Source organism: Misgurnus anguillicaudatus, chromosome 20 (genome assembly GCF_027580225.2).
Source record: "Misgurnus anguillicaudatus chromosome 20, ASM2758022v2, whole genome shotgun sequence".
Lineage (NCBI taxonomy): Eukaryota > Metazoa > Chordata > Actinopteri > Cypriniformes > Cobitidae > Misgurnus > Misgurnus anguillicaudatus.
In genome coordinates, this window is record NC_073356.2 from 28048534 (window position 1) to 28071195 (window position 22662).

General features: G+C 37.8%; 1 protein-coding gene across 1 annotated transcript in view; it reads left to right on the forward strand.

Moving 5' to 3' along the window:
* Positions 1 to 21328, forward strand: part of LOC129454959 (fibrocystin-L) — a 125364-nt gene extending 104036 nt beyond the window's left edge. Inside the window, exons 44-76 of the mRNA XM_073858725.1 lie at positions 3815 to 4024; positions 4136 to 4265; positions 4575 to 4816; positions 4938 to 5074; positions 5407 to 6433; positions 6765 to 6956; positions 7072 to 7223; positions 8066 to 8231; positions 8366 to 8612; positions 8703 to 8797; positions 9007 to 9161; positions 10154 to 10280; positions 10390 to 10508; positions 10777 to 10906; positions 11477 to 11644; positions 11843 to 11946; positions 12062 to 12185; positions 12282 to 12403; positions 12609 to 12699; positions 12832 to 12977; positions 13101 to 13223; positions 13314 to 13425; positions 17137 to 17253; positions 17361 to 17526; positions 17683 to 17915; positions 18038 to 18202; positions 18341 to 18498; positions 18813 to 18948; positions 19293 to 19646; positions 19732 to 19889; positions 20037 to 20183; positions 20385 to 20538; positions 20827 to 21328. Coding sequence (XP_073714826.1) covers positions 3815 to 4024; positions 4136 to 4265; positions 4575 to 4816; positions 4938 to 5074; positions 5407 to 6433; positions 6765 to 6956; positions 7072 to 7223; positions 8066 to 8231; positions 8366 to 8612; positions 8703 to 8797; positions 9007 to 9161; positions 10154 to 10280; positions 10390 to 10508; positions 10777 to 10906; positions 11477 to 11644; positions 11843 to 11946; positions 12062 to 12185; positions 12282 to 12403; positions 12609 to 12699; positions 12832 to 12977; positions 13101 to 13223; positions 13314 to 13425; positions 17137 to 17253; positions 17361 to 17526; positions 17683 to 17915; positions 18038 to 18202; positions 18341 to 18498; positions 18813 to 18948; positions 19293 to 19646; positions 19732 to 19889; positions 20037 to 20183; positions 20385 to 20538; positions 20827 to 21038 — 6119 coding nt within the window. The 3' untranslated portion in view covers positions 21039 to 21328. The remainder of the gene's footprint in view (positions 1 to 3814; positions 4025 to 4135; positions 4266 to 4574; positions 4817 to 4937; positions 5075 to 5406; positions 6434 to 6764; positions 6957 to 7071; positions 7224 to 8065; positions 8232 to 8365; positions 8613 to 8702; positions 8798 to 9006; positions 9162 to 10153; positions 10281 to 10389; positions 10509 to 10776; positions 10907 to 11476; positions 11645 to 11842; positions 11947 to 12061; positions 12186 to 12281; positions 12404 to 12608; positions 12700 to 12831; positions 12978 to 13100; positions 13224 to 13313; positions 13426 to 17136; positions 17254 to 17360; positions 17527 to 17682; positions 17916 to 18037; positions 18203 to 18340; positions 18499 to 18812; positions 18949 to 19292; positions 19647 to 19731; positions 19890 to 20036; positions 20184 to 20384; positions 20539 to 20826) is intronic.
* The last annotated feature ends 1334 nt before the right edge of the window (positions 21329 to 22662 follow it).

A 22662-nucleotide genomic window follows, 5' to 3' on the forward strand; every position in this document is an offset into this window, starting at 1 on the left:
AGCCACCTCTCTCTCCCAGCTTGACTGGATTGCCATTTTAACTGGATGATCACCCCTTTAACCCATCAATTTGACCCAATAGTTAGCCTGCAGCTGCTTCCTTCGTAAATAGAGTGGCATTTCTCCTATTTCTACCTGTAAAGAACATACTGGAGAAGATCTCACAGCTCCTATACAGATTCTCAGTGCCTTAGCTTGGACTATATCTAACTCAGCTAGAACTGATCTGGCTGCAAATCCATATACCAAACACCCGTATTCAATTCTTGCTCTGATTAAATATATATAAATTTGCTTCAAAGAACCTACATCTGCTCCCCATTCCGTTCCAACAAAACATCTCATTACATTCATTACCCTTTTGCATTTATCTACTCATTTTGAGACATGCTCTCTCCATGTTGTTCTTGTGTCAAAAATCACACCAAGATATTTAAAACTTTTAACTCTTTCCAAATTCTTACCATACAGTTTCAATTGAATACTTTCATCAACTTTCTTCCTTGTAAAAAACATCACCTTAGTTTTCTCAATAGAGAATCTAAAACCCCATTTCTTTCCCCAATCCTCCACTACACTGTAAAAAAATTCCGTAAAAATTGCAGCTGGGTTGCCGGTAATTTACCGTAGATTTACATTTATGTTATTTACTGGCAACATTTTGTTCAAAGTTAAATGAGCATTTAACATTTACAAGTCTTTGTCTTTACAGAGTAAAACTAAAAAACAGCTTCAAGCAAAACATTCTGGGAAACAAAATCTGAAGCAAAAAACAAAAAAAGGTTAATGATGATTTCTGGTTCCCAGAATGCTTTGCATGAGGGTGTTATTGTATAGTTTTATTCTGTAAAGATAAAGACTTGTTAATATTTAAAATGTATTTAACTTTGAACAAACTCTTGCCAGTAAATAACATAAATGTAAATCTACGGTATATTACCGGCAACCCAGCTGCAATAACATTGTCATTTCTACGGAATTTTTTTACAGTGTAGGGTTAATGCTTCCTGTACCTTCTTCACAGTATACTTCACATTTTCTCCTATAAACTACCATCATCAGCAAATAGCGACTTTCCAATTCCTGGCTGAACTTTAGAAAAAACATAATTCATCATTATATTGAACAGCAATGGACTAATAACACTGCCATGTGGCGTCCCATTTTCTACCGAACATCTTCTTGATGTTTCTGTCCCAATTGTTGTGTGTTGGCTTGCCTCCGCCCCATATTTAGGATGTTTGTTTGTTTTTTGTTTGTTTGTTTTGTTTGTATGTTTTATCAATCGTTTGGATTGCTCTCAGCTAATCTATGACCGCCTGACGTTGCTAAGCCTTCGATCTACGGCTTTGGATATGTGCAGTCGTGATTTGAACTTGAACTTGAAATTGTGGAGATAAAGGATCCTAAACAGTGGAGTTAAACCAACTGCAGAGTTGCGGCCTTTTTACCTGTTCACTCTGTTATGTAATCACCACTGCTTTGGACTACACAGAAGGAGACGAGACACGGAGGCGCCGTACTCTCAAATTTGCACACTGCGAGATGAGCTGGGACAACGAAGCTAAGTGCGTTCTTCTTTTAATCTTCTTGTAATTCTTTTAATCGGCCCGTTGAATCAACAATGGTGCTTATGATAAATGCACGTTCAGTTGTTAACAAAACATTCATCTTGAATGACTATTATGTAACACAGGGGCTGGATTTTCTTTTTGTTACTGAAACATGGTTAAGTGATGCGGATACGAGCCCGCGTGCTGAACTTTTACCTAATGGATGTAACTATTTAAGCACTTCAAGGAATAATCGTCGGGGCAGAGGCTTGGCTGTTATTTTTAAGAGCACGATGAAGTACAAGTTATTGCCTGTTGATAGTAACATGATTTTTGAAGTGCAATTGATGAAGATTGACTTGTCCTCGCCAGTGATTTGTGCTTTGATATATAGGCATCCTGGTTATAATAAGGATTTTATTTTATGAGTTGTTATCTATGATTGTTCCATTGAACCGTGGTTAAATGATGTTACGCGGAATATGAGGCGGATTTGTCGGCACGCAGAGCATAAGTGGCTAAAAGATAAATTGCAAGTATCTTATGATATTCTTAGAGAGTCTCTATCTAATTATCAAAATGCTGTTAGAGCCGCTAGATCTTCATATTTTGCGTGAATTATAGCACATAATGCACACAATCCAAATGTATTATTTTCAACCATAGATAAGGTACTGAGTCCGTCTTTTAATTTTTTCCTGACCCTGTCTAGGGACCTGTGTGAGAGTTCTTAAAAATATCTTATTGATAAAGTTGCTCTCATTCGATTGAATATTATGCCTGTTGGTAGTGATATAATTCATAAAATTAATTCATCTCATTGTTTAAGTAAATTTAATTCGATTACATTAGCTCAGTTGGGAAAGATAATACTGCACCTAAAACCGACTACCTCACTTAATGACGTTCTCCCGTCGTGGTTGTTTAAAGAGGTTGTAGACACTATTGGTCCCAGTGTATTATTGATTATCAATAGTAGTTTATCTCATGGAATTGTACCAACAGGGTTTAAGCATGTTGTCATTGAACCAGTCTTAAAGAAAATGAGTTTGGACCCACAGGATTTTAAAAATTTTAGACCTATATCAAAATTGCCTTTTATGAATAAGATTTTAGAGAAAGTTGTACATAATCAACTTACAGATTTCTTGATGGATAATAATATAATGGATATTTTTCAGTCTGGATTTAAGACCAAACATAGCACAGAATCAGCATTAAAGGTGACTAATGATATTTTGTTAAGTATGGTTGTGTGATGGTTGTATATCACTAACTAAATTTTATAAGTGCTTTACTGAGGTAAAGGGATGGCTAGCAAATAATTTTTTACAATTAAATGAAGATAAGACTGAGTTTATTATGTTAGAGAATAAACAGCCTGGGAATAGTTTGGCTGGAAATTGTGGACTATTGACCAATAATATGTGTAATCAGGTAAGGAATCTCTGTGTAATTTTTGATTCTGAAATGCGCTTTGATCGCCAAGTTAATAGCGTCGTGAAATCATCTTTTTTTCACTTGAGAAAATTGACCAAACTAAAACCCATCCTTTTATACAATGATTTGGAGATTGTTCTGCATGCCTTTATTTCAACCCGGTTAGATTATTGTAATGCTCTTTATTTAAGCATAAGTGAATCACTCGTTACTTGTCTTCAGTATGTTCAAAATGCTGCAGCGAGATTTCTAACAAATACCAGAAAACGAGATTACATAACACCTGTATTGATAAACCTTCATTGGTTACCTGTTAAATTCAGAATACAATACAAGGTGTTAACGTTCGTTTTTTAAAGCATTACACAATCAAGCTCCTAAAAACATAAATGATACGTTAAACATATTAGTCTCAAAGGCAATTACGCTCCTCTCAGAATATGCTGTTAACGGTCCCTCGATCTCAATTGAGGCGTAGTGGAGATTGTGCCTTCTCTGTTGTGGCCCCTGCACTTTGGAATGAGCTGCCGCTAGGACTGAAATCCCTGCCAAGCATGGATACTTTTAAAAAGGATTTAAAGACTTATCTATTTTATAAAGCGTTTGGTATCTGATATGGTCTGGGAACTCTGAGTGATTATGTGTTTGGTTATGGTGTCATGTGATGATGTTTTGTTTTGTGTATTTTAGAATTATTGGAATCTTTGTGTAATTTTGCAGTTGTTTAACACTCATGGACAGCACTTTGGTCCATTTTAATGGTTTTGAAAGTGCTTTATAAATAAAAGTTGAGTTGAGTTGAATGTTTTATCTCCTTTAAGGTGGACGGCTAATTTTTGATGAGGCAGATATTGAGCTACAGGCGGGGAACATTCTGATCACAGATGGTGGAGCTTTACAGATCGGGACAGAGCAGCAGCCATTCCAGCATAAGGCCATCATTACACTGCATGGACACCTGAGATCTAAAGAAATTCCTGTCTATGGTGCTAAGACCCTGGGTGTCAGAGAAGGAGTGCTGGACCTGCATGGTACTGTATGCTTGTAGAGTATTTACTATGCTTACTAACATTATGAATGATATTCTCCTGATACATGCAGACATGGTGTATATACATTACATGTCACCTTTGCTTCTCCAGGAATCCCAGTACCTGTACCGTGGACTCGTCTTTCCCAGACTGCACAGAATGGCTCCAGTACTCTCACACTGATGGATGCTGTCACCTGGAAAACTGGAGATGAGATTGTCATTGCTTCAACAGGGGACAGGTACTGTATGCACAGCCAAAACTGGAGTGAAACTCAGATTAAGCTGATGAGTTTCTAGAAACAAAATCTTTTTTGCTGCTCCGTTAGCACATGAACAATATGTTGTGGTCCTCTCACAAAAAATCACTTTCCCATTATTTTAACTTCACTAAGTGTAAAATTTTCTAGATTTTTATATACAGTACAGTGCTATAGGATGAAAACACCTGACCATTAGAGTTGTCAGTTGATGAACCGATTTTAATAAACGCCAGGTCCCATCATTTCTATAAAACAAAAATGTTTAAATATGTTCTTATAAATCCACAGTCATAGCCAAGGGGAGAATGAGTTGAGAAGAATTGCTTCGGTTTCGGCTGATGGCAGGACCCTCACACTGACCGAACCCCTGACCTACACTCATCTGGGCGTGTCTGTCACTCTGCCCGATGGTACTGTTTTTGAAGCAAGAGCAGAGGTGGGACTTCTTACCAGAAACATTGTTGTCCGTGGATCCCACAACCAGGAGTGGAATGATTCAATACCAGCTTGCCCTGATGGCTTTAACACAGGTTTGGATGTTTCATTCAATTGCACAACACAACATAGCACAGCCAAAGCATAAGACGTCCACCTTCCAATTAATTCACTACATTCATTATATTTATACTGCATATTCACATTTTCTTACAGGGGAATTTGCAGTGCAGACATGTTACCAGGGGAGATTTGGTGAGGAAGTAGGTAGTGATGAGTTTGGTGGTTGCATCATGTTTCATGAGCCCCAACCTGATCAGAATCTGGCAATTGGCAGAATTGAATATGTTGAGGTAACAGTTTGATGAATTACTGTAAACAAACCCAAATGACAAAATCTATAAATGACATTTAAAGGGATACTCCAGCAAGAAAAAAAGTACCCCATGAATTACTCAGAGTTCACATTATTTTACTACCGATATAAAGCTTGGAAGAGACAAGACATTTTCTAATATAACTCTAATTGTGTTGATCTGATAAAAGATCATCATGTACATCAAGAGTGCCTTGATGAGTAAATCATGGGATAATTTTCATTATTTGCCAGAGTATCTCTTTAAGATACCCAATTACAAAAATGTGCATTATAATGCAGTCAAAGAATGAATCCTCTCTATTTAAGGTTTATCATGCTGGACAGGGGTTCCGCCTGGGGCGACACCCAATCCACTGGCATCTAATGGGTGATGTTCAGTATAAGTCATATGTGCGTGGCTGTGCCATACATCAATCTTACAACCGTGCTGTGGCCATCCGCAACACCCACAACCTGCTGGTGGAGTATAATGTCATCTACGATATTAAAGGTGGTGCCTTCTTTATCGAAGATGGCACTGAGACCGGAAACATCTTGCAGAACAATTTGGCTGTATTTGTAAGACAGAGCACAAGTTTGCTAAATGACGATATTACTCCAGCTGCATACTGGGTAACTAACCCAAATAACACAATTAGACATAATGCAGCAGCTGGTGGGACGCACTTCGGTTTCTGGTACCAGATTGATAATTGTCCTTATGGTCCATCATCATATAATTCCAACATCTGTCCGAATAAAATATCCCTTGGAGAGTTTTTTAACAATACAGTGCATTCACAGGGCTGGTATGGATTGTGGATCTTCCAAGAGTATTTTCCTGTGCTGAATGAAGTCTACTACTCTACAAAACCAGTCCCAGCAGTCTTCCGCCGCCTGACCTCCTGGAACAATGAGAAAGGTGCTGAGTGCGTGAACGTTGGAGCTGTGCAGTTCAGTGAGTTCCTCATGGTCAATAATGAGAAAGCAGGAGTGGCAACCAAGAGGATCACATGGGACTATGTCAGTGGATGGGGGCTGGAAGGAGGTGCAGCTGTGGTCAACAGCACCATTGTGGGTCACCTGGATGAACTGGGAAATGATTACTGCACCACACTTGGTGTTGTTCTGCCTCTGGATGATGGTTTGAGTGTCATCAACACCAATTTTGTGAACTTCAACCGGGTATCATGCGCAGCTGTTGGGGTGGCAGAAGTTATTGGAACCTGTACATCTCACTGTGGAGGCTGGAGCGTGAGGTTTGGTGGGATCCGATTCAATCAGTCACCCAACAAGGCCAGGTTCAGATGGGAGCATGAGGTGGTGCTTGTAGATACTGATGGATCCCTGACAGGTACATACATACTGTATAGTGTATATTTAAGAGCGCAGATGCAAAACCCTCAGACTTGTTTTCTTGTAAATTATTATTTTTTTAGTCTTTTTACATTTAGGCATTTAGCAGATGCTTTTGTCCAAAGCGACTTACAAAGATAAGGATTTGGAGTGAAAGTATGAACATGATATAAATTGTGCCAAAAGCATTCGGTTAATATCATATCATATTTTTAATGGCGTTTAGTGGCTTTTGCATCTGACCTCCTTATATTAATTGCATTGCCTTGTAAATACAATATTCCAACTATAAAAACTTCTGAGTAACATCATTTTTTTATATAAAAAAGGTAAATTTAACTCCAAGGTGGTGCCAATGAGTAACCTGCTCGATCCAAGTCACTGCTCTCAAGTAGCAGATTGGAGTGTCGGTGTTCCTGGGGCAGTTTGTGACAACACCATTAACTTCCATCGTTTGGTTTTCAACAATCCGTATCCAGAATCACTTCGGTATAACAATGTGACTCTTACCAACTCTTTTGGTAGGTGAAAGTTTGGAATCACTGAGATATAAAGATGACGTGCATTTATCTGATTTGTTTCCATGCAATCCCAATGTACTTGGTAATGATAGCCCTTAAACTATATGTCTTTTAGGGTCATGTGAGCTACCTTATCTTGAAACGCTTGTGACTGACAATAATGGCTGGATGGCATTGGTGCCTTCAAACCAAACCTATAACTGGTACTTTGAGGATGGTTATCAAATCAGCACCATATCATATACTGGAATGATCTACGGCTTTAAGGTAAAATGTGTGCACTACCCAAACCGTACACGGTATTTGAAATACATTTCTTTAAAATCATAAAATAAAACTTATGTTTTTATTTTCCCATCTTCATTATGTTCCAGACCCCCAAGTTGTATTTTTTTCTGGAATATGAAAGTTGAAAATTTTGGTCACCTTTAACCAAATCATTGTGACCACAGCTGTCAAGATCCAAAACGTAACACTATTAAAGCAACACCAAAGAGTTTTTTTTACCTTAAAATAACGTTTCCAAAAAAGTTTCAGTCGTTCATCCACTCGAAACAGGGTGAATGGCACTTTCACATTCGCTTTGCAGTCCTCTACCGGCCAAAACCGCACTAAAGAAGTTTCCAACCATCGGGCCGCGGTCCTGTAGTTCAAGTGAAAACTACAAAAACTTGCTTTACGGCAGACCTACAATCCAATCAGAGCCAGCTATGCTGCAGTAGGCTAAATTATTTACGACAGTGTTAATGGACAATTCTAACCTGTAGGGAGAGCAAAGAGCAAAAACTCTTTAGTGTTGCTTTTAATAACGTTATGTTTGCCTGTGTGTCACATGCTGAACATAGCATGAAACAAAATTAAAGAAAATATTTAATAGACTATGTACCACCAGCCCTTTGTTTTCTGAGAATAAACCCTGACTTGGTGATCAGGAGTCTGATGTGAATTGAAGACACTAGTACAGAGGAGTACCCAGATGTTTTGGTGTTATAACACAGTAGTTCTGTTATCTTGGAATACCATAACTTTGGATTGGCATGAATTGCCAATCAGCATTCCTTTATGTAAATAACATGTAAATAATTCTGTGTTTCTTTCCTCCTTGATAGCCAGAGGATTATATCATTCTGACTCACAACTTTACTCAAGATTTTGAAGGGTTCTGGTTTAACATTATAGAATACCGAAAAGGTGCCTCACAGCCCCTGAACCCTGCTGTGAATGTAAATGGAGACTGGTACTTCAACAAGGATTCATACAGCGTCTATTACTTGGGTAAAATTACTCAATACAAAACATTTGTTTAAGTTACTTTTGTGTGTAAAGAGAACACATATCATTATGTGCTAGACTGTACAAATACTATCAGGCCTATAGAGAATTACATGTTTGTTATCCTCTGACAACAGTGTCTGGAAGAGATCATGTCTTTCGGTCGATAAGCAGTGTGGACCGTTCGCTTAAAGACATACATGTAGACTTCTATTCATATCCGTGTGACTATCAGAACTGTATCCAACCAACACAACCTCCAACAACTTCACCTCCAACTCCTTTAACTGGTCAATCGGGTCAAGGTGGTACACCTTATTACCCTGGTCTGGATTTTCCATCTGAAACTTGGGGCAATTCGTCCAGCCCCAGACCTGAAAACATGTATGTTATACACATCCACTTGCTCAGCACATTTAAAAAATATTATCACATGACCTGATGTTTGACTTTGTTTGTAAATATATATAATAGGTGTAATCCCTGGTCAAATACATTATTTTGGAGGTCAAGCCCAGAAAACAACTACGCTGTACCACAAACAGACTCTGATGTGGTCATTCCATTAGGTAAGAAACTCCAATGCTGGAAATCCTACAGTATGCAAAGGCTGTAAAATGGTCTTGGAGCTGTTAAGCTTGTTTTTCTAGAACCTAAAAAAATGACGTTGTTAAGCCATGGTTTCCCTCTAGATTATTCTTTGTGTTTTAAGAGTATAAGATAAGCTTTGTGGTTTAAAAGTGGTCACTAATGTAAAATGGCCCACTTTGTTTTAAAGGGACATGTGTGGTTGTGAATATTCAAATTCCTTCCCTGAACAAGCTGACAATATTTGGAGTTTTGGTGATACCAGACACAAATAATGGCACGGCAAACATCGGTGGTTCTCAATATAACAACATTGTTCTTGAAGTCACATACATCTCCATTCAGGTAAGAATCTACAGTAGACCTACCATTTATTTCTGAATTAGCTTACTTGCAGTATAAAGAGCAGTTAGAGAAAATACACTTACAGTAAATATTAAAAATACATTCTCCACTCACTTCTTGGCAAAATATATTATTTTAAGGATTTTAAGGTGCTTTCACACCTGCCTCATTTAGTTCGGTTGAATCGTACCAGAGTTCCACACTTGGTGTGGTTCGTTTGGGCAGGTGAGAATGCAGCAATCGAACTCTGGTGCTCACCAGAAACGGACCAAACAAGCAAACCAAGACTTCCTTGAAGAGGTGGTCTCGGTATGCTTTCAGACAACTCTAGAATGGTTCATTAGTGGTGAGAACACGATCTGAGATCGAACCTAACTGCAAAAGTACTGCGCATTTAGACTAAACCCACTGCCGTAGTCAGTTGTGCAGTGCATTATGGGATGAGGAAAAGTTTGTTGATAGTTTCTATTAGCGATATTAGCACAATGACAGGTGGCGGACATACCTGGAGTTGCGGCAGAGCCTCAGAAATTTGGTGGCTTCGCCATTGTAGTGCATTAAAAAGTTTTCAAGCCGCATCAGCGCTTCATTATGGAAATGACCAGTTTGTCTAGAGTGCTGTTTACAAACTATGTATTACATAACAACCACGGACATAATTACAGCGCAAAGTCCTCTGTCCATGGCGTCTGCTGTATTTTCCTCCTTTTTGTTTACTTCTAGGGTTCTGTTGGAATTTTGCGGACCAATCGAGACCAATCAAAAAGTAGTTTAGGAAATACGTTCAAAGACATGTGGCCAATAAGCAATGTGGATGTTATCACATGACTGAATTTTGGTTTGTTTCAACTGGTGCAGACCAGAGCAATCAGTGTGGTGTGAAAAGGAACCAAAACTGCTGAAAAAGAAATAAACTGAACTACAGATGTGAAAACACTCTTAGTTATTTTTCCTTCAAAAAAGGCACTAATATTACTTATCCATTTAATCAGGGTGGCCAACTAATTGCTGGGCGGGCTGATGAACCCTTCAGAGGTGAACTACAGATCATACTGAAAGGAAACCATTTCACACCAGATTGGCATTTGCCTGGAATAAACCAAGGGTCTAAAGTGCTGGGTAAGGGTGCTATACAAGTAACAAAGTGTATTATTAAATTTGAGTAGACAACAGACAAACAGCTGAAGTCTTATAAATGTTGATATTTTTGGAAACTGCTGTTTTCAAGGTGTGTTTGGATCTCTTGATCTGTATGGCATGCCACACAATGTATATCACACTAAACTGGCTAAAACAGTCCAAGCTGGAAACAACACTCTCTCTCTGGAGGAAACTGTTGACTGGAAGGTCAGAAGCGGTTCGATAACAAAACAGCATTTAAAAGAGCCTAAGACTAACTATTTACATTGCCAATTGACAGTAAACGTACTGTAATTTGACATTTATTTTGATTTAATCAAAGAAAATTATTTAAAAAAATGTATTAATTGTCATAATTTTAAGAGCGCCTTTATACATATTATATCAATGTGTTCTCTACATTTAGACTTTAGTGATTTACTCTGCTTACAGTACATAAAAACATATTTGGTCTTTACTTGTTTATTACCTTCAGGTTGGAGATCAGATTCTGCTGTCCACCACCAGTTATGACCCACGGCAGACAGAAATTCGCACCATAAATGGAGTCTCAGATGATGGCCGCACACTGATCCTGGATCGGCCTGTATCATACACACACATTGGTTAGTATTTTTTTTATGCTTAAGACCCCACTAAGTTTATTTGTTTGTTTTGCTGAACACAGAGGAAAATATTTTGAGAAATGTTGTAACCAAACCGTTCATGAACCCCATTCACTTCTATAATATTTTCCTATTATGGAAGTGAATTGGGTTCATATTTCGTGTTCATCAGAAAAAAAATTTTATACAGGTTTGTAACAACATGAGAGTGAGAAATTAATGACAGAATTTTCAATTTTGGGTGAACTATCCCTTTAAGCAGATTTAAAGTGAAAGTATTTGATGTACAGTATGTGCCGAGAGCATTCGGTTAATATTGTTTTTTAGTTTTTGACAGAGGTGGTGTTTAGCAGCTTTTGCATCTGAGCTCCTTAAATGTTGTCTGAAAGTGATTTATTGGCATTTAGTTTCCTAAACAGAACCACCCTATGCTTATTATAAATGTACTAAATATTAAAAGATTTGATTGAAAAGTATATTAATGGAATTATCCCAATTCTCACAGATTTCTCTGTACACTATTTTAAATGTATTATCTAACCAACAAATAATATGGCTATGGTCATACAGGAAAAAGGTACAACGTTCCAGGATCTTCTAGAAGCTATCAGCTTGCAGGGAATGTGGGTCTGTTGACCAGAAACATCAAGATCATTGGACAGGAGTATCCAGCCATGAACACACAGTCTTATGGAGCAAGAGTACTGGTGGCCACTGTCCCAGGAGGAGACTACAGAGGTATAAACCTCATAACAAAATACTCACAATAGTGAGAGGGCCATCTGACAATGAGTTAAACCAAAACAACACAAATGCATTAGCTTTAAAAATGTACACACTTCATATTTAAACACCTCTTACAAAGTGTGTCAAAATGATACTTGTACATCATAAATAACAAAAACTTAAGCTCACCTGTGATTTTATGTGTTACAGGAAAAGCTCAGATCAGAAACGTTGAGTTCTACCACACAGGACAGGAGGGATGGAACGACCCATCAGATCCACGTTACTCTCTGGCGTTTCTGAACCTGGGAAATGTAAAATAAATATCTCTTGATTTTTATGCCCTGTTGATGCTTTTCTACACACTATATTCAAATTTGTTTTATACTGCAGTGATCTGCTGAAACCACATTGTTCATATTTGTATAGGTGGCTGGTGAGTCCTACATCAAGGGATGTGCTTTCCATGATGGCTTTGCTCCTGCTATTGGGGTGTTTGGAACAGATGGACTGAATATTGATGACAACGTGATCCATCACACTGTTGGAGAAGGTGTCTAATCAAAGGAAATCAATATAACAAATGTAATCAGATAAAGTATGCTGATATGATTTAATGCTTTTGTCTTTTGCAATGATCTTTCTTTAGGAATCAGAATATGGGGTGATAACAGTGCTGTCCGGAGAAACTTGGTCACTATGACGCTGTGGCCAGGATCCTACAATGATGCAGCAGAGACTTTAAACACTGAATGGAATGCAGCTATTGAGGTAAAAATAAAAATATTGTGGCCATACCATGCCATATTTGTGTATCATGGTATTCAAATGATATTCTTTATCAAAATCAGTACAATTGTCTTATTTATGATGATACAAACAATTATTAGCTTTGCCCTCCCAGAGTACTATACAAAAACTCTCCTGAAAAGGCAAAATATACCTACATAAATAATAATTACGTTTTTAATTTTAGGTTAATGAAGCAACCAATGTGATTCTTCAAGGGAATATTGTTGCTGGTTATGAACGAGTGGGATTCAGAATTGATGGAGAACCTTGCCCAGGTATATAAGACTGTAGTGTATTTTAATGGACTTGATAAAGTAGTCATAGTTATTAAAGTCTTTAGGTAGAAAGCTTACATGTGCAGTCAGTCTCTTTAAACTAACTGCTACTTTATTTCCATTATATATAAGAATCAGATTCAGTAGCCCAATGGAGAGAGAATGAAGCACATGGTGGTCTGTATGGAGTCTACATGAATAAAGATGGACTTGCTGGTTGCTCTCAAATCCAGGGATTCACTGTTTGGAAGAATTTTGATTTTGGCATTTATGTTCAAGTATGATAAACGTCTTAATTCAATACCTTAAAACTCATCAACAATAACAATTAAGTGTTGTATACAGTGCAGTACTTTGCTCTTGTGAGTTTTAGGATTAAATGTTGTCCTTCTGACCTTCAGGTATCTATGAATGTGTACATCTCTAATGTGACTTTAGTTGATAATGGAATGGGGATCATGCCTATAATCTACAGTCCTCCATCTGTCAGCCACGAATACGATGACAAAACCGTCTATGTACAGGTGAGGATCCACAAACTAGATAGTTATGAGTGTAATCAGGAACATGAATGTTTATTTAACACACACACTTCAATGATTTTCCTACATTAGGAGTCTCTGATTGTGGGCAGCAGCCCTGATTTTAACTGTCTGGACAAACTGGCAACAACTGAGACATACGTTGCACTCAGCAAAAGCCACAGGGCTCCACGACCCCCTAAAGGTACGTACTGTATATACATTTATTTATAAAATTGTTACATTCAACAACACTTGATTCAAATGGTAAATAGCTGTGTTTCAATCATAATACAGCTATGACCACTACACCCAATGATTCTGTGTATTATACTGTGTAGTACCTTTAGCATTTTTGCTTGGCAACATAAACATAAGTTGCTGTTCATTTTCAGTCATTGGGATGTAACGATTAAATCGCGTGTCCCATTAAAAATGCCTGTCTGAAATCGATTCTGAATCGCAAGGCTACGATTCTTTGTTTCATGCACAGCTTGTGCGTGTACTATGGCATGTGGTCAGTAGGAAGTCCTTATCAATCTAAAATCATTATGAGTCAGAGTCGTTTATAACACACATTTAAAAAAGCAACACTCGTTAAATAAAAATCGTTCAAAATATTCTTTATTATCATGAAAATACCTAAAACAATCTGAAGAACAGCGATATAAATATTCCTGTAGACATTTCCTGGAATTGCGTTTGTAATGCTACTTCTTCTGTAGCACAAAGGGAGTTTATGCACGAGAGAGCCCCATGACTTTGCGATGTGCCGGGATTTCACTGTAATTCATTCAAATTCATTAATTGAGAAAACACGCATTTACACGGTTAATCGTTACACCCCTAGTCAGTCAGGACTATTTTTTGCAGCAGAAGGAAGATGGTTAGTGATTTTACTTCATGATAGTTGCACTATAAACTTGTTACTTTAATAATTGAATTGTCTAACAAAAAGGTATTCAAGGTTTATGCTGTTTTGTGAACAAGTCACGGCTCCACTTACTTTGCATTGTGCCTACCAACAGCCTTCACCTGTGAGTTATTCACAAAACAGAATGTACAGGTATATAGACCCCTTCAAGGTTTGTAAACATTGAATGACTATCGGGTGCGCGCGCAGCACGGGGTCGAACTGTTCATACCATTTAGGCTTTATAATTTAATCTAACAGTGCTGAAAATGATGACTTACCTCAAATGAAGTGAGCACTACAAACACAAGCCTCTTTGATCTTTGCATTGTCCCAGTCTGCACGTTAATTGCTTGCAGACGCAGATGTTGTATTTTTTGTTTTTGAGATTCTGCATGAATCGCGAAAACTTAACGGAAGACCTCGTGCGATTTTCACAGCCCACGACGTAAGTAGGCATTTTTGACGATACCGAATAATACGCAACTCAATCAGCTGTGATGACTTTTCTGACCCCGACATGCGCAGTGGGAACAGCCTGTGACGTGAACCGTGAAGGGGTCTATACAGTGACAAGAAAAAGTATGTGATTCTTTTGGGATTTCATAGTTTTCTGCATAAATTTGTCATAAAATGTGATCTGATCTTCATCTAAGCCAAGGGTATTGACAAACATAATGTGTCTAAGAAAATAACCCCCCCACCCCCCAAAAAACATTTTGGATCTTTCATGTCTTTATTGAGAACAACCAAGAAACCTTATAGAACTTATGGAAAAAGTATGGAACCCTTGAGGTAATGACCTCAAAAAGACTAATTGTCAGGTTTAAGCACACATAGAGTCTTGTTTAGTGTTGGGAAAGTTCACTGTCTACATGAACTAGTTCAAAGTGCAGTTCACAACTAGTTCAGTTCATATTTCAAAATTTTGAACTAGTTCACAGTTCCAAAAATGAACTAATTTATAGTTCTTTTTCCCATATTATAGCCCATATAGAACCACAGAAATTACTTTATCAGTTTTAACACTGAAGCTAAATGCGTCAGATTTCATCTTAAAGGAATAGTCTACCCTTTTGCCAAAATTAAACTATGTTATTACCTCAACTTAGACAAATTAATACATATCTATCTTTTTTCAATGCGTGCACTGTACAGCGCGTTGTGAATGTGCTAGCATTTAGCCTAGCCCCATTCATTCCTATGGTACCAAACAGGGAAGCCACCAAACACTTTCATGTTTTCCCTATTTAAAGTCTGTTACATGAGGAGTTATACCAGTAAGTATGGTGCCACAAAATAAAACTTTTTTTGGTACCATAGGAATGAATGGGGCTAGGCTAAATGCTAACACATTCACAACGCGGTGTACAGTGCACGCATTGAAAAAAGATAGGTATGTATTAATTCGTCTAGGTTGAGGTAATAACATAGATTAATATGGCAAATGGGTAGACTATTCCTTTAATATCCAACTTTAAATCCTTATCCAACCAAGGTTTAAATTAGCATTGACTGTCTTTAAATTTTTGTATTGTGTTTTCAAGGGGATCGCGGCACGTGTAGGAGAACTTGCAGGTATCGCACGTGCACATTAAATAGCATGAGCTTAGTCAGAGTCTATTTCAAGACCTAGAATATGCGTTAGCAGCCTATGTTAATCGTTAACCGTTTAGGACAAATATGATGTTATTTAATGTTAAACTATGTGAGTGGCGTGGCAGGGATTTCAGCAGCATCCAGTACGTTACCTCCATGCTGCTCTTTATTTTGATGATGGATGCAGCTGTGAAACGAGGGTGTTGCCAGATTGGGTGTTTTTTCCGCTACACATTAAGGCCTGTTTACAGTGTGTTTTAGCTGGGTTTTCGCCTGGAAGACTCTATAGAAATCTGGCACCCTATTGAATGATGTTAAACTGAGAGAGCATGTCATTCACAAGCCCCAGAATGAACGAGTTCACAGTAATGTTCAGCAGGCAGTATTACCAACCTGATCTCACGAATTTCCGTGGCATAGTCACAGAATTTTTTGCTCATTTTTCCATGACATTCTCACGGATCTCCGCATATTTCTTTTCCGTGGCATTCTCACGGATTGGTTACTCAACTGTTTTGTCCTATTTTCTTACCATTTTCGCTTCGGTTTAGGGTTAGATTTACATAAAATGACATCCCTACCCAAACCCAACTCTAACCCCAATGCCAGGTGACAATTGATTAAAGTTTAGAAAATATAAAAGAATGCATCAGAAAAAATTGTATAAACCAATGCTTACAGTAATGCAAGCACCAAATCTAACCCTAAACCGAAGCGACAATGGTTTGAAAATAGGAAAAAGCAGTTGAGTAACCAATCCGTGAGAATGCCACGGAAAAGAAAGTCCGTGGCAGGGCCACGGAAATATGCGGAGATCCGTGAGAATGTCACAGAAAAATGAGCAAAAAATTCTGTGACTATCCCACGGAACTTTGTGAGATCATGTTGGTAATACAGTACGTACAGTTCACGTTCGGCCAAAATATGAACGAGTTCATGAACTTTCGTTCAATTAACTCGTTCAGGCACAACACTGAATTCCCAAGTTTATCAGACAGTTCTTCATGATAATGTGAAAACGTCACATTTCAGCTAAATCTGTGTAGAAGGTGGGTGATGCAACAGGACAGCGACCCAAAACACTGGAGCAAGTCCACAACAGAATGGCTTCAGAAAAACAAAATCCACCTTTAGGACTTTTCATTTTAAATGTGGAATGAGTGTGTTCAAGAAAGACATAAAAGATTATTTTTAGCCACATTATGTTTGTCAATACCCTTGACTTAGATGAAGATCAGATCACATTTTATAACAAATAAAAAAAACATGAAATTCCAAAAGGTTCACATACTTTTTCTTGCCACTGTATAGTAAATACATAGTATATAGTGTTGTTTTTATTGATGCATGCATTTAATTGTATTGATTTAATTAATAAACTAAAGCACTTTTTGTATACAACAGGTGGCAGGTCTGGAGTTTGCTGGCCGACGTTTGAATCTGACCACAACCAAGCACCACAGAAACCTCACCCTGGACTCACGAGCTACAATGCTATAGCCGGTTTACTGACGGTCTCTGGTGAGATCAATCTCACCTAATGTTTAATCTCCAGTTTCACATATAAAATTTTCTAAAAGCTGCTAAAATTGACACTCTGTCATTTTACTGTCTGTTTCTGTCTCTAGATACAACATTTGTTGGGTTCAGAAATGTGTGCTCCACTGAAAGAAATTACATGTTCATGACCAACCCAGGAAATGAGGACCTACAACATCCAATCAGTGTTGAGAGGATCTCTAAGATAGACAGCATTGAAGAATCTCTAGCATTCATTCATAACCCTGATCTCAGGTAAACTGAAGGCCTACTGTTCATCAATTATCACTTTCTGGTTCTGGTAACAAACATCTGGTTGTTGCAGGCATTCCAAAAAGACAATATAAAGTAAAGATGACTGATAAATGTGTACTTCTTACCTTCCTACATCTTGCTTTGCTCTTACCGTAGTAAAGTGAACCCATCAGACTGTGTGGACATGGACTGTGATGCTAAGAAGAAGACTCTGTTGAAGGATCTGGATGGAAGTTTCTTGGGTGCAGTAGGAGCAGTGGTGCCGTATTCAGAGTACGAGTGGAACGGAGACCCGCGGCATGGATTGGGTGATTACCGCATCCCTAAAGTCATGCTCACTGCTCTCAACGGCAGCCGCATACCTGTCAATCAAATAGCTCCTAATAAAGGTAAACCTGAGAGTTCTTCATTATTTACATTGATCTAAGAAAGACATATGAACCATAAGCAATATTTTATCACTCTTGCATCAAACATCTCTGTCTATGATGTGTGTGTTTTACCTGTACAGGTGTGATCAGAGACTCTTGTACATACATGAACACCTGGCAGAGCTACAAGTGCTTTGGACTCAATTATCAGATGCTGGTTATTGAAAGTCTGGACACAGACACAGAGACAAGACGCCTTTCACCTGTTGCCATCCTTGGGGACACATATGTAGATTTACTGAATGGTAGAACCAACTAACACCTTATACTTTTCATTTAACATCCAAGATTACCAATCATGTCCTGATGCAGTCAAATAAGTTGTTGAATGTTACTGAATTCTTTCATTTTAATCTGTGGACATCTTTTTACTCTCTTTTCAGGTCCACAAGACCACAGCTGGTGTACAGGTTATGCCTGTAGGAAGAGAGTCTCTCTGTTTCATAGCATTGTGGCCACCAATAAGTCCTTTGATATCTATTTCACCAGCACAACACCACAGAAGCTGAGACTTATGATGCTCAACGCTAAAACTACAGAGGTTTGTCTGTTAGATGGACACTACAATAAACACAAAGCATTAAAAGTATGACTTTACAGCTGATTATCTTACATTATAAAACGTTTCCTGATGTTTATTTTGCTAAATGTTCGGGAAAGTACCAAACAACACATGCTTTTAATTTTTTTTTTTTTTTTTTTTTTGGGGTGGTTTCTTGAATGTTTCACAAAGGTTTACGAACACACAGCTATAGTATCATAGTATCATATAGTATCTTTGTAGACAACTGTACATTTATTTCCATATGGATTTGTTTAGATTTATGCATTAACCTTCACTTCTTTTCTCTACAGGCTGTTAGGGTGGCTATATTTTACTCAAACTCTCAGCGGTTAGATGTGTATGTAAACGACAATTTAGTTGCTCCAACTAATGCTCAGTGGAATCCAGACTACACAGATTACACGCCGATTGAGCCGACATATCCAGGTACTTTAAAGTAATGCATGTTACTTGGGACAAGTTTTTATGAATTACTGTATGAAAAATTTAGTTCCAAGTTATATGATAAACGAAAGAATACAATAAAATGAATACCTGAAATTAATAAATGAAACCTATTTATGTTTCTGGGTCACTATTCAAATAAGCAAACTTACACCAACATGATAACATTTTGGTAGGATGTAGACATTACAGTATACAGTATGTACATTTTTTGACTTTTTTGTGCAGTTATTATGCTGATAAAACAATTATTAGTGATTTAATGCCTGAACTACATATCAGCATTACTAATTTTACACTGTTTGATTACTCTCTCCATTATTTAGGTGAATATCTTCCAAGTTTTGACTCTGATCACGGTTCCAACTTCTTTGACCCAGACTACAATATGTTGTACATACTTCTTCGTGGCTCACAACCGGTCCAGATCCGCACTTCCCCGCTTCTTTTTGTGGCCTTCAACCTCCCGGCCATGACTGAGGCAGAGTTCTTTGGTGATAATTTGGTCACAAATTTGGCTGCATTCCTCAGAATACCACCGAATATGATTCGAATCACCAAGATCATCCGTGAGGGCAGCAGTGCACGAAGACGGCGTGCGACTGGACTGACGGTTGAGATTCAGATCAGTCAGCCACCCATCCAGACCATCAGCATCAACAGCACCACCAGCACCACTGGTAAGGCCAGAAAGTGTAAATTAAGCATTAATTTAAATGTATGATAACTTTACAATGCCTAAAACACCATTATTAACATCTGTAGTTGAAGATGAGCAGCAATTTGTGATTCTGAGGAACGCTGCTGATGAACTGGGTCGTGCTGCTGTATCAGGCGATCTGAGTCAATCCATCGGCTTCAATGTGTCTTCACTTAACATGATCACCCCTCAACCCTCTTCCAGTGACCCATCCTGGAGTCAAGTAAGATATTTAACATCTCATGTTATCAAATTTACTAATATTGTATTTTATATCTTATTAATATGTTGTCATAGTTTAAGATCTACTGTAGTAATAAATAAAACACACCACGCTGTTTTACTTATTTTACCTGTAATTGTCTATAAGGTGGCCACTCAGGAGGTGACTCGTGAAGACCCTCAGGTGGAGTCGGTCAGCACAGTGACTTCACTGATAATTGTAGTCGAACCGGTGGCTGCGTTGTACCCTGGACCCTTCAGCGTGCAGCCCAGCATCATAGCTGTGGATGCAGAGGTGAGACAGAATCAACTCCTTCTCAACATTTGTTAGGCCTCACCTTAAAAATATAACCAATTAGCAACCATTTTCATTTTCCATCTCATCAGACTGTAACCCCAAGGGCAGAGCTTAGTGATGGATAATTTTATTTTACAAACATTATTTGATGAAAACTCCACCTTCTATAGACTTAATATTTATTTTCATCTGTTTTAGGGTAACTGTGTGTCTGTGGGGGTGACGAGTCTAGCAATCTCAGTTGAACTCAAAGATGCTTATGGGAATCCAGTACAGGGACTTTCCGGAAACACATCCATCCTGTTTAATGGTTGCTATGCAAATTACACAGACCTCAGCATCTTAAACACTGGTGAGTCATCTCATCTCTATAGAAGACACACAACCATCAACAGATGTTTTTTTTTTAGTCGGTGTCTTTTTATTTAAATATCAAACCACTTAAATAAGTCATATTTGGATAATCATCTGTACAGTCAAGTTAAGGTTTTTAAAAGCTGCGTACAGTGCATATGTTTTTACTTGCACTTGTGTTCATTGTGGATCGTAAAGGGTTTTTGAGGTGGTGAGCATGTCTGGGTAGCCATCACTGGTCATTTTCATCAATATTTTAACTTTCCCTATTGTATATTTTTTACAGGTGTGAACCTGAAGTTGGCATTTACTCTGAATGAATGGAATGCTGAGTCGAGATCCTTTACTGTTAGAGAGGTTACAACTCCTGCACCTGTTGTTGTCACCCCGGAGTGGGACTTTCCAAGCATCTTTGACTCCAGTCCATTTATCTCATCACCATCTGTGTGTCTGCTCGTGCTTTTGAGCAGTTTACTCCTCCTGCTTAGAGAAACCTAGGAACAAATCAAACCATTTGAAAATGTGCAATTTAAAACCCATCTTCTCTGTTAACCCTTAAAATCCATATTTCGCATTTTCTCATAATTATATACAGATATTCATTAATCATTATTTCTTAGACATTTAGGCCAACATTCTATAATGATTCATAATCAGTCCTAAACATCTATTACTTCTGGCAAAATTAAACTTTTAATATATTTTAACTTTGAATATTTAAATATTAATATGTCTATTTCCTTATACTTAAATGTAAGCATATTTACACTCTTCCTTCTATCACCAATAAAAATCAATTTCTAGCATGGTTGTGGTGTCTTTTATTTTATACAGTGAGGTATACAAAAAGAAAATTATAAAATTAATAATAATAATAATAATAAAAAAATAGATCAGACTTTAATTAAAAAATCGGAGTAACGGTTTTTAATCAGCAGCAGAGAAATTGTGCTTCTTCCAGGACGACAAACACCTCAGAAATCCTGGGAAGTTTTGAGTTTACGAATATTTACATTTACAATACTTTTTTAACGAAATATTGTCCTTGCGTAAATAACGTAAAGTGTATTTAATAGTCTGAATACTTTGGGAGTTATACTGTCATATTAACTGTAACTGCAGGCTAACAGCTTTCTGTGCACATACTGCTAGAGTAATAATGACTATTGTTATTTTAGGTATTTATTTAGGTCACCAAGGTGTTATTATAGCTGTGCTATTTGAAACGTGTGTAAAATAATACATTTTTGATCTTTTTTTTTACTGCACAATGTGCGCGTGTATACGTACAGTATCCTATGTTGAATTGGCTGTATGCATAGACAGACACAAGTGTAGTACATGTGTGATAGGCAGTCCGGACGTTTTGTTTCATTGGCGGTCAGTCATGATGAAGAATAAAATATGACTGTTTAATGAAAGCGGAATAACACAGCGGGGCTGTACAGAGCTCACGCCCTTAGATACAGTTATAATGATCATCTCTTGGCTCTATATCCTCTTTCTGTCCTTTATTTGTGTCAGACGCGTTTCACTCCCTCTCTGCGCTCGCAACTTCTCTTGCTAAAGATGTCTCATCATGACTCTCTGCGGACTGCACACGATTAGTATAGGTCTATTTAATTTCCAAAATCTCCTTTGCGGTAAACTAAGGCTACATTCCAGTAAAGGAAATAAAAAGGACAATAAGTGTTGATGACCAAATTTCAGTTCGTTTGAAGAGGGTGGAAATCTGACCCTACTGTTCTTTGTGTTTCTGTTTGTGCATCTTTGTTTTACCGTAAAGGGTTTTCGGATATCGTTTCACATCTCCTGGAGTTTATTACTATCGCAGTGGTAACATTGACTCCAGTAACCAGAAGACACTACAGGGTGTAGTCACAGTCAGGCCTCTGGAGAAAAAAACTGTTGGGTTTCAGGTGTCTGTAGCTGGAATACAGGCCACTGTGAATTTAAATACAACTGCAACATTTTTTGTTAAAAATGTTAAAACTGTAGTATAGTAGTATAGTCAACAAATTATATTGCTTAAGTCAGAACGTGTTTTAAAACTGAAAAAAATACACACCTAAGCATTAAGTTATCATTGTTCCCTTTCAGTCGGTCACTACGACGTCACGTC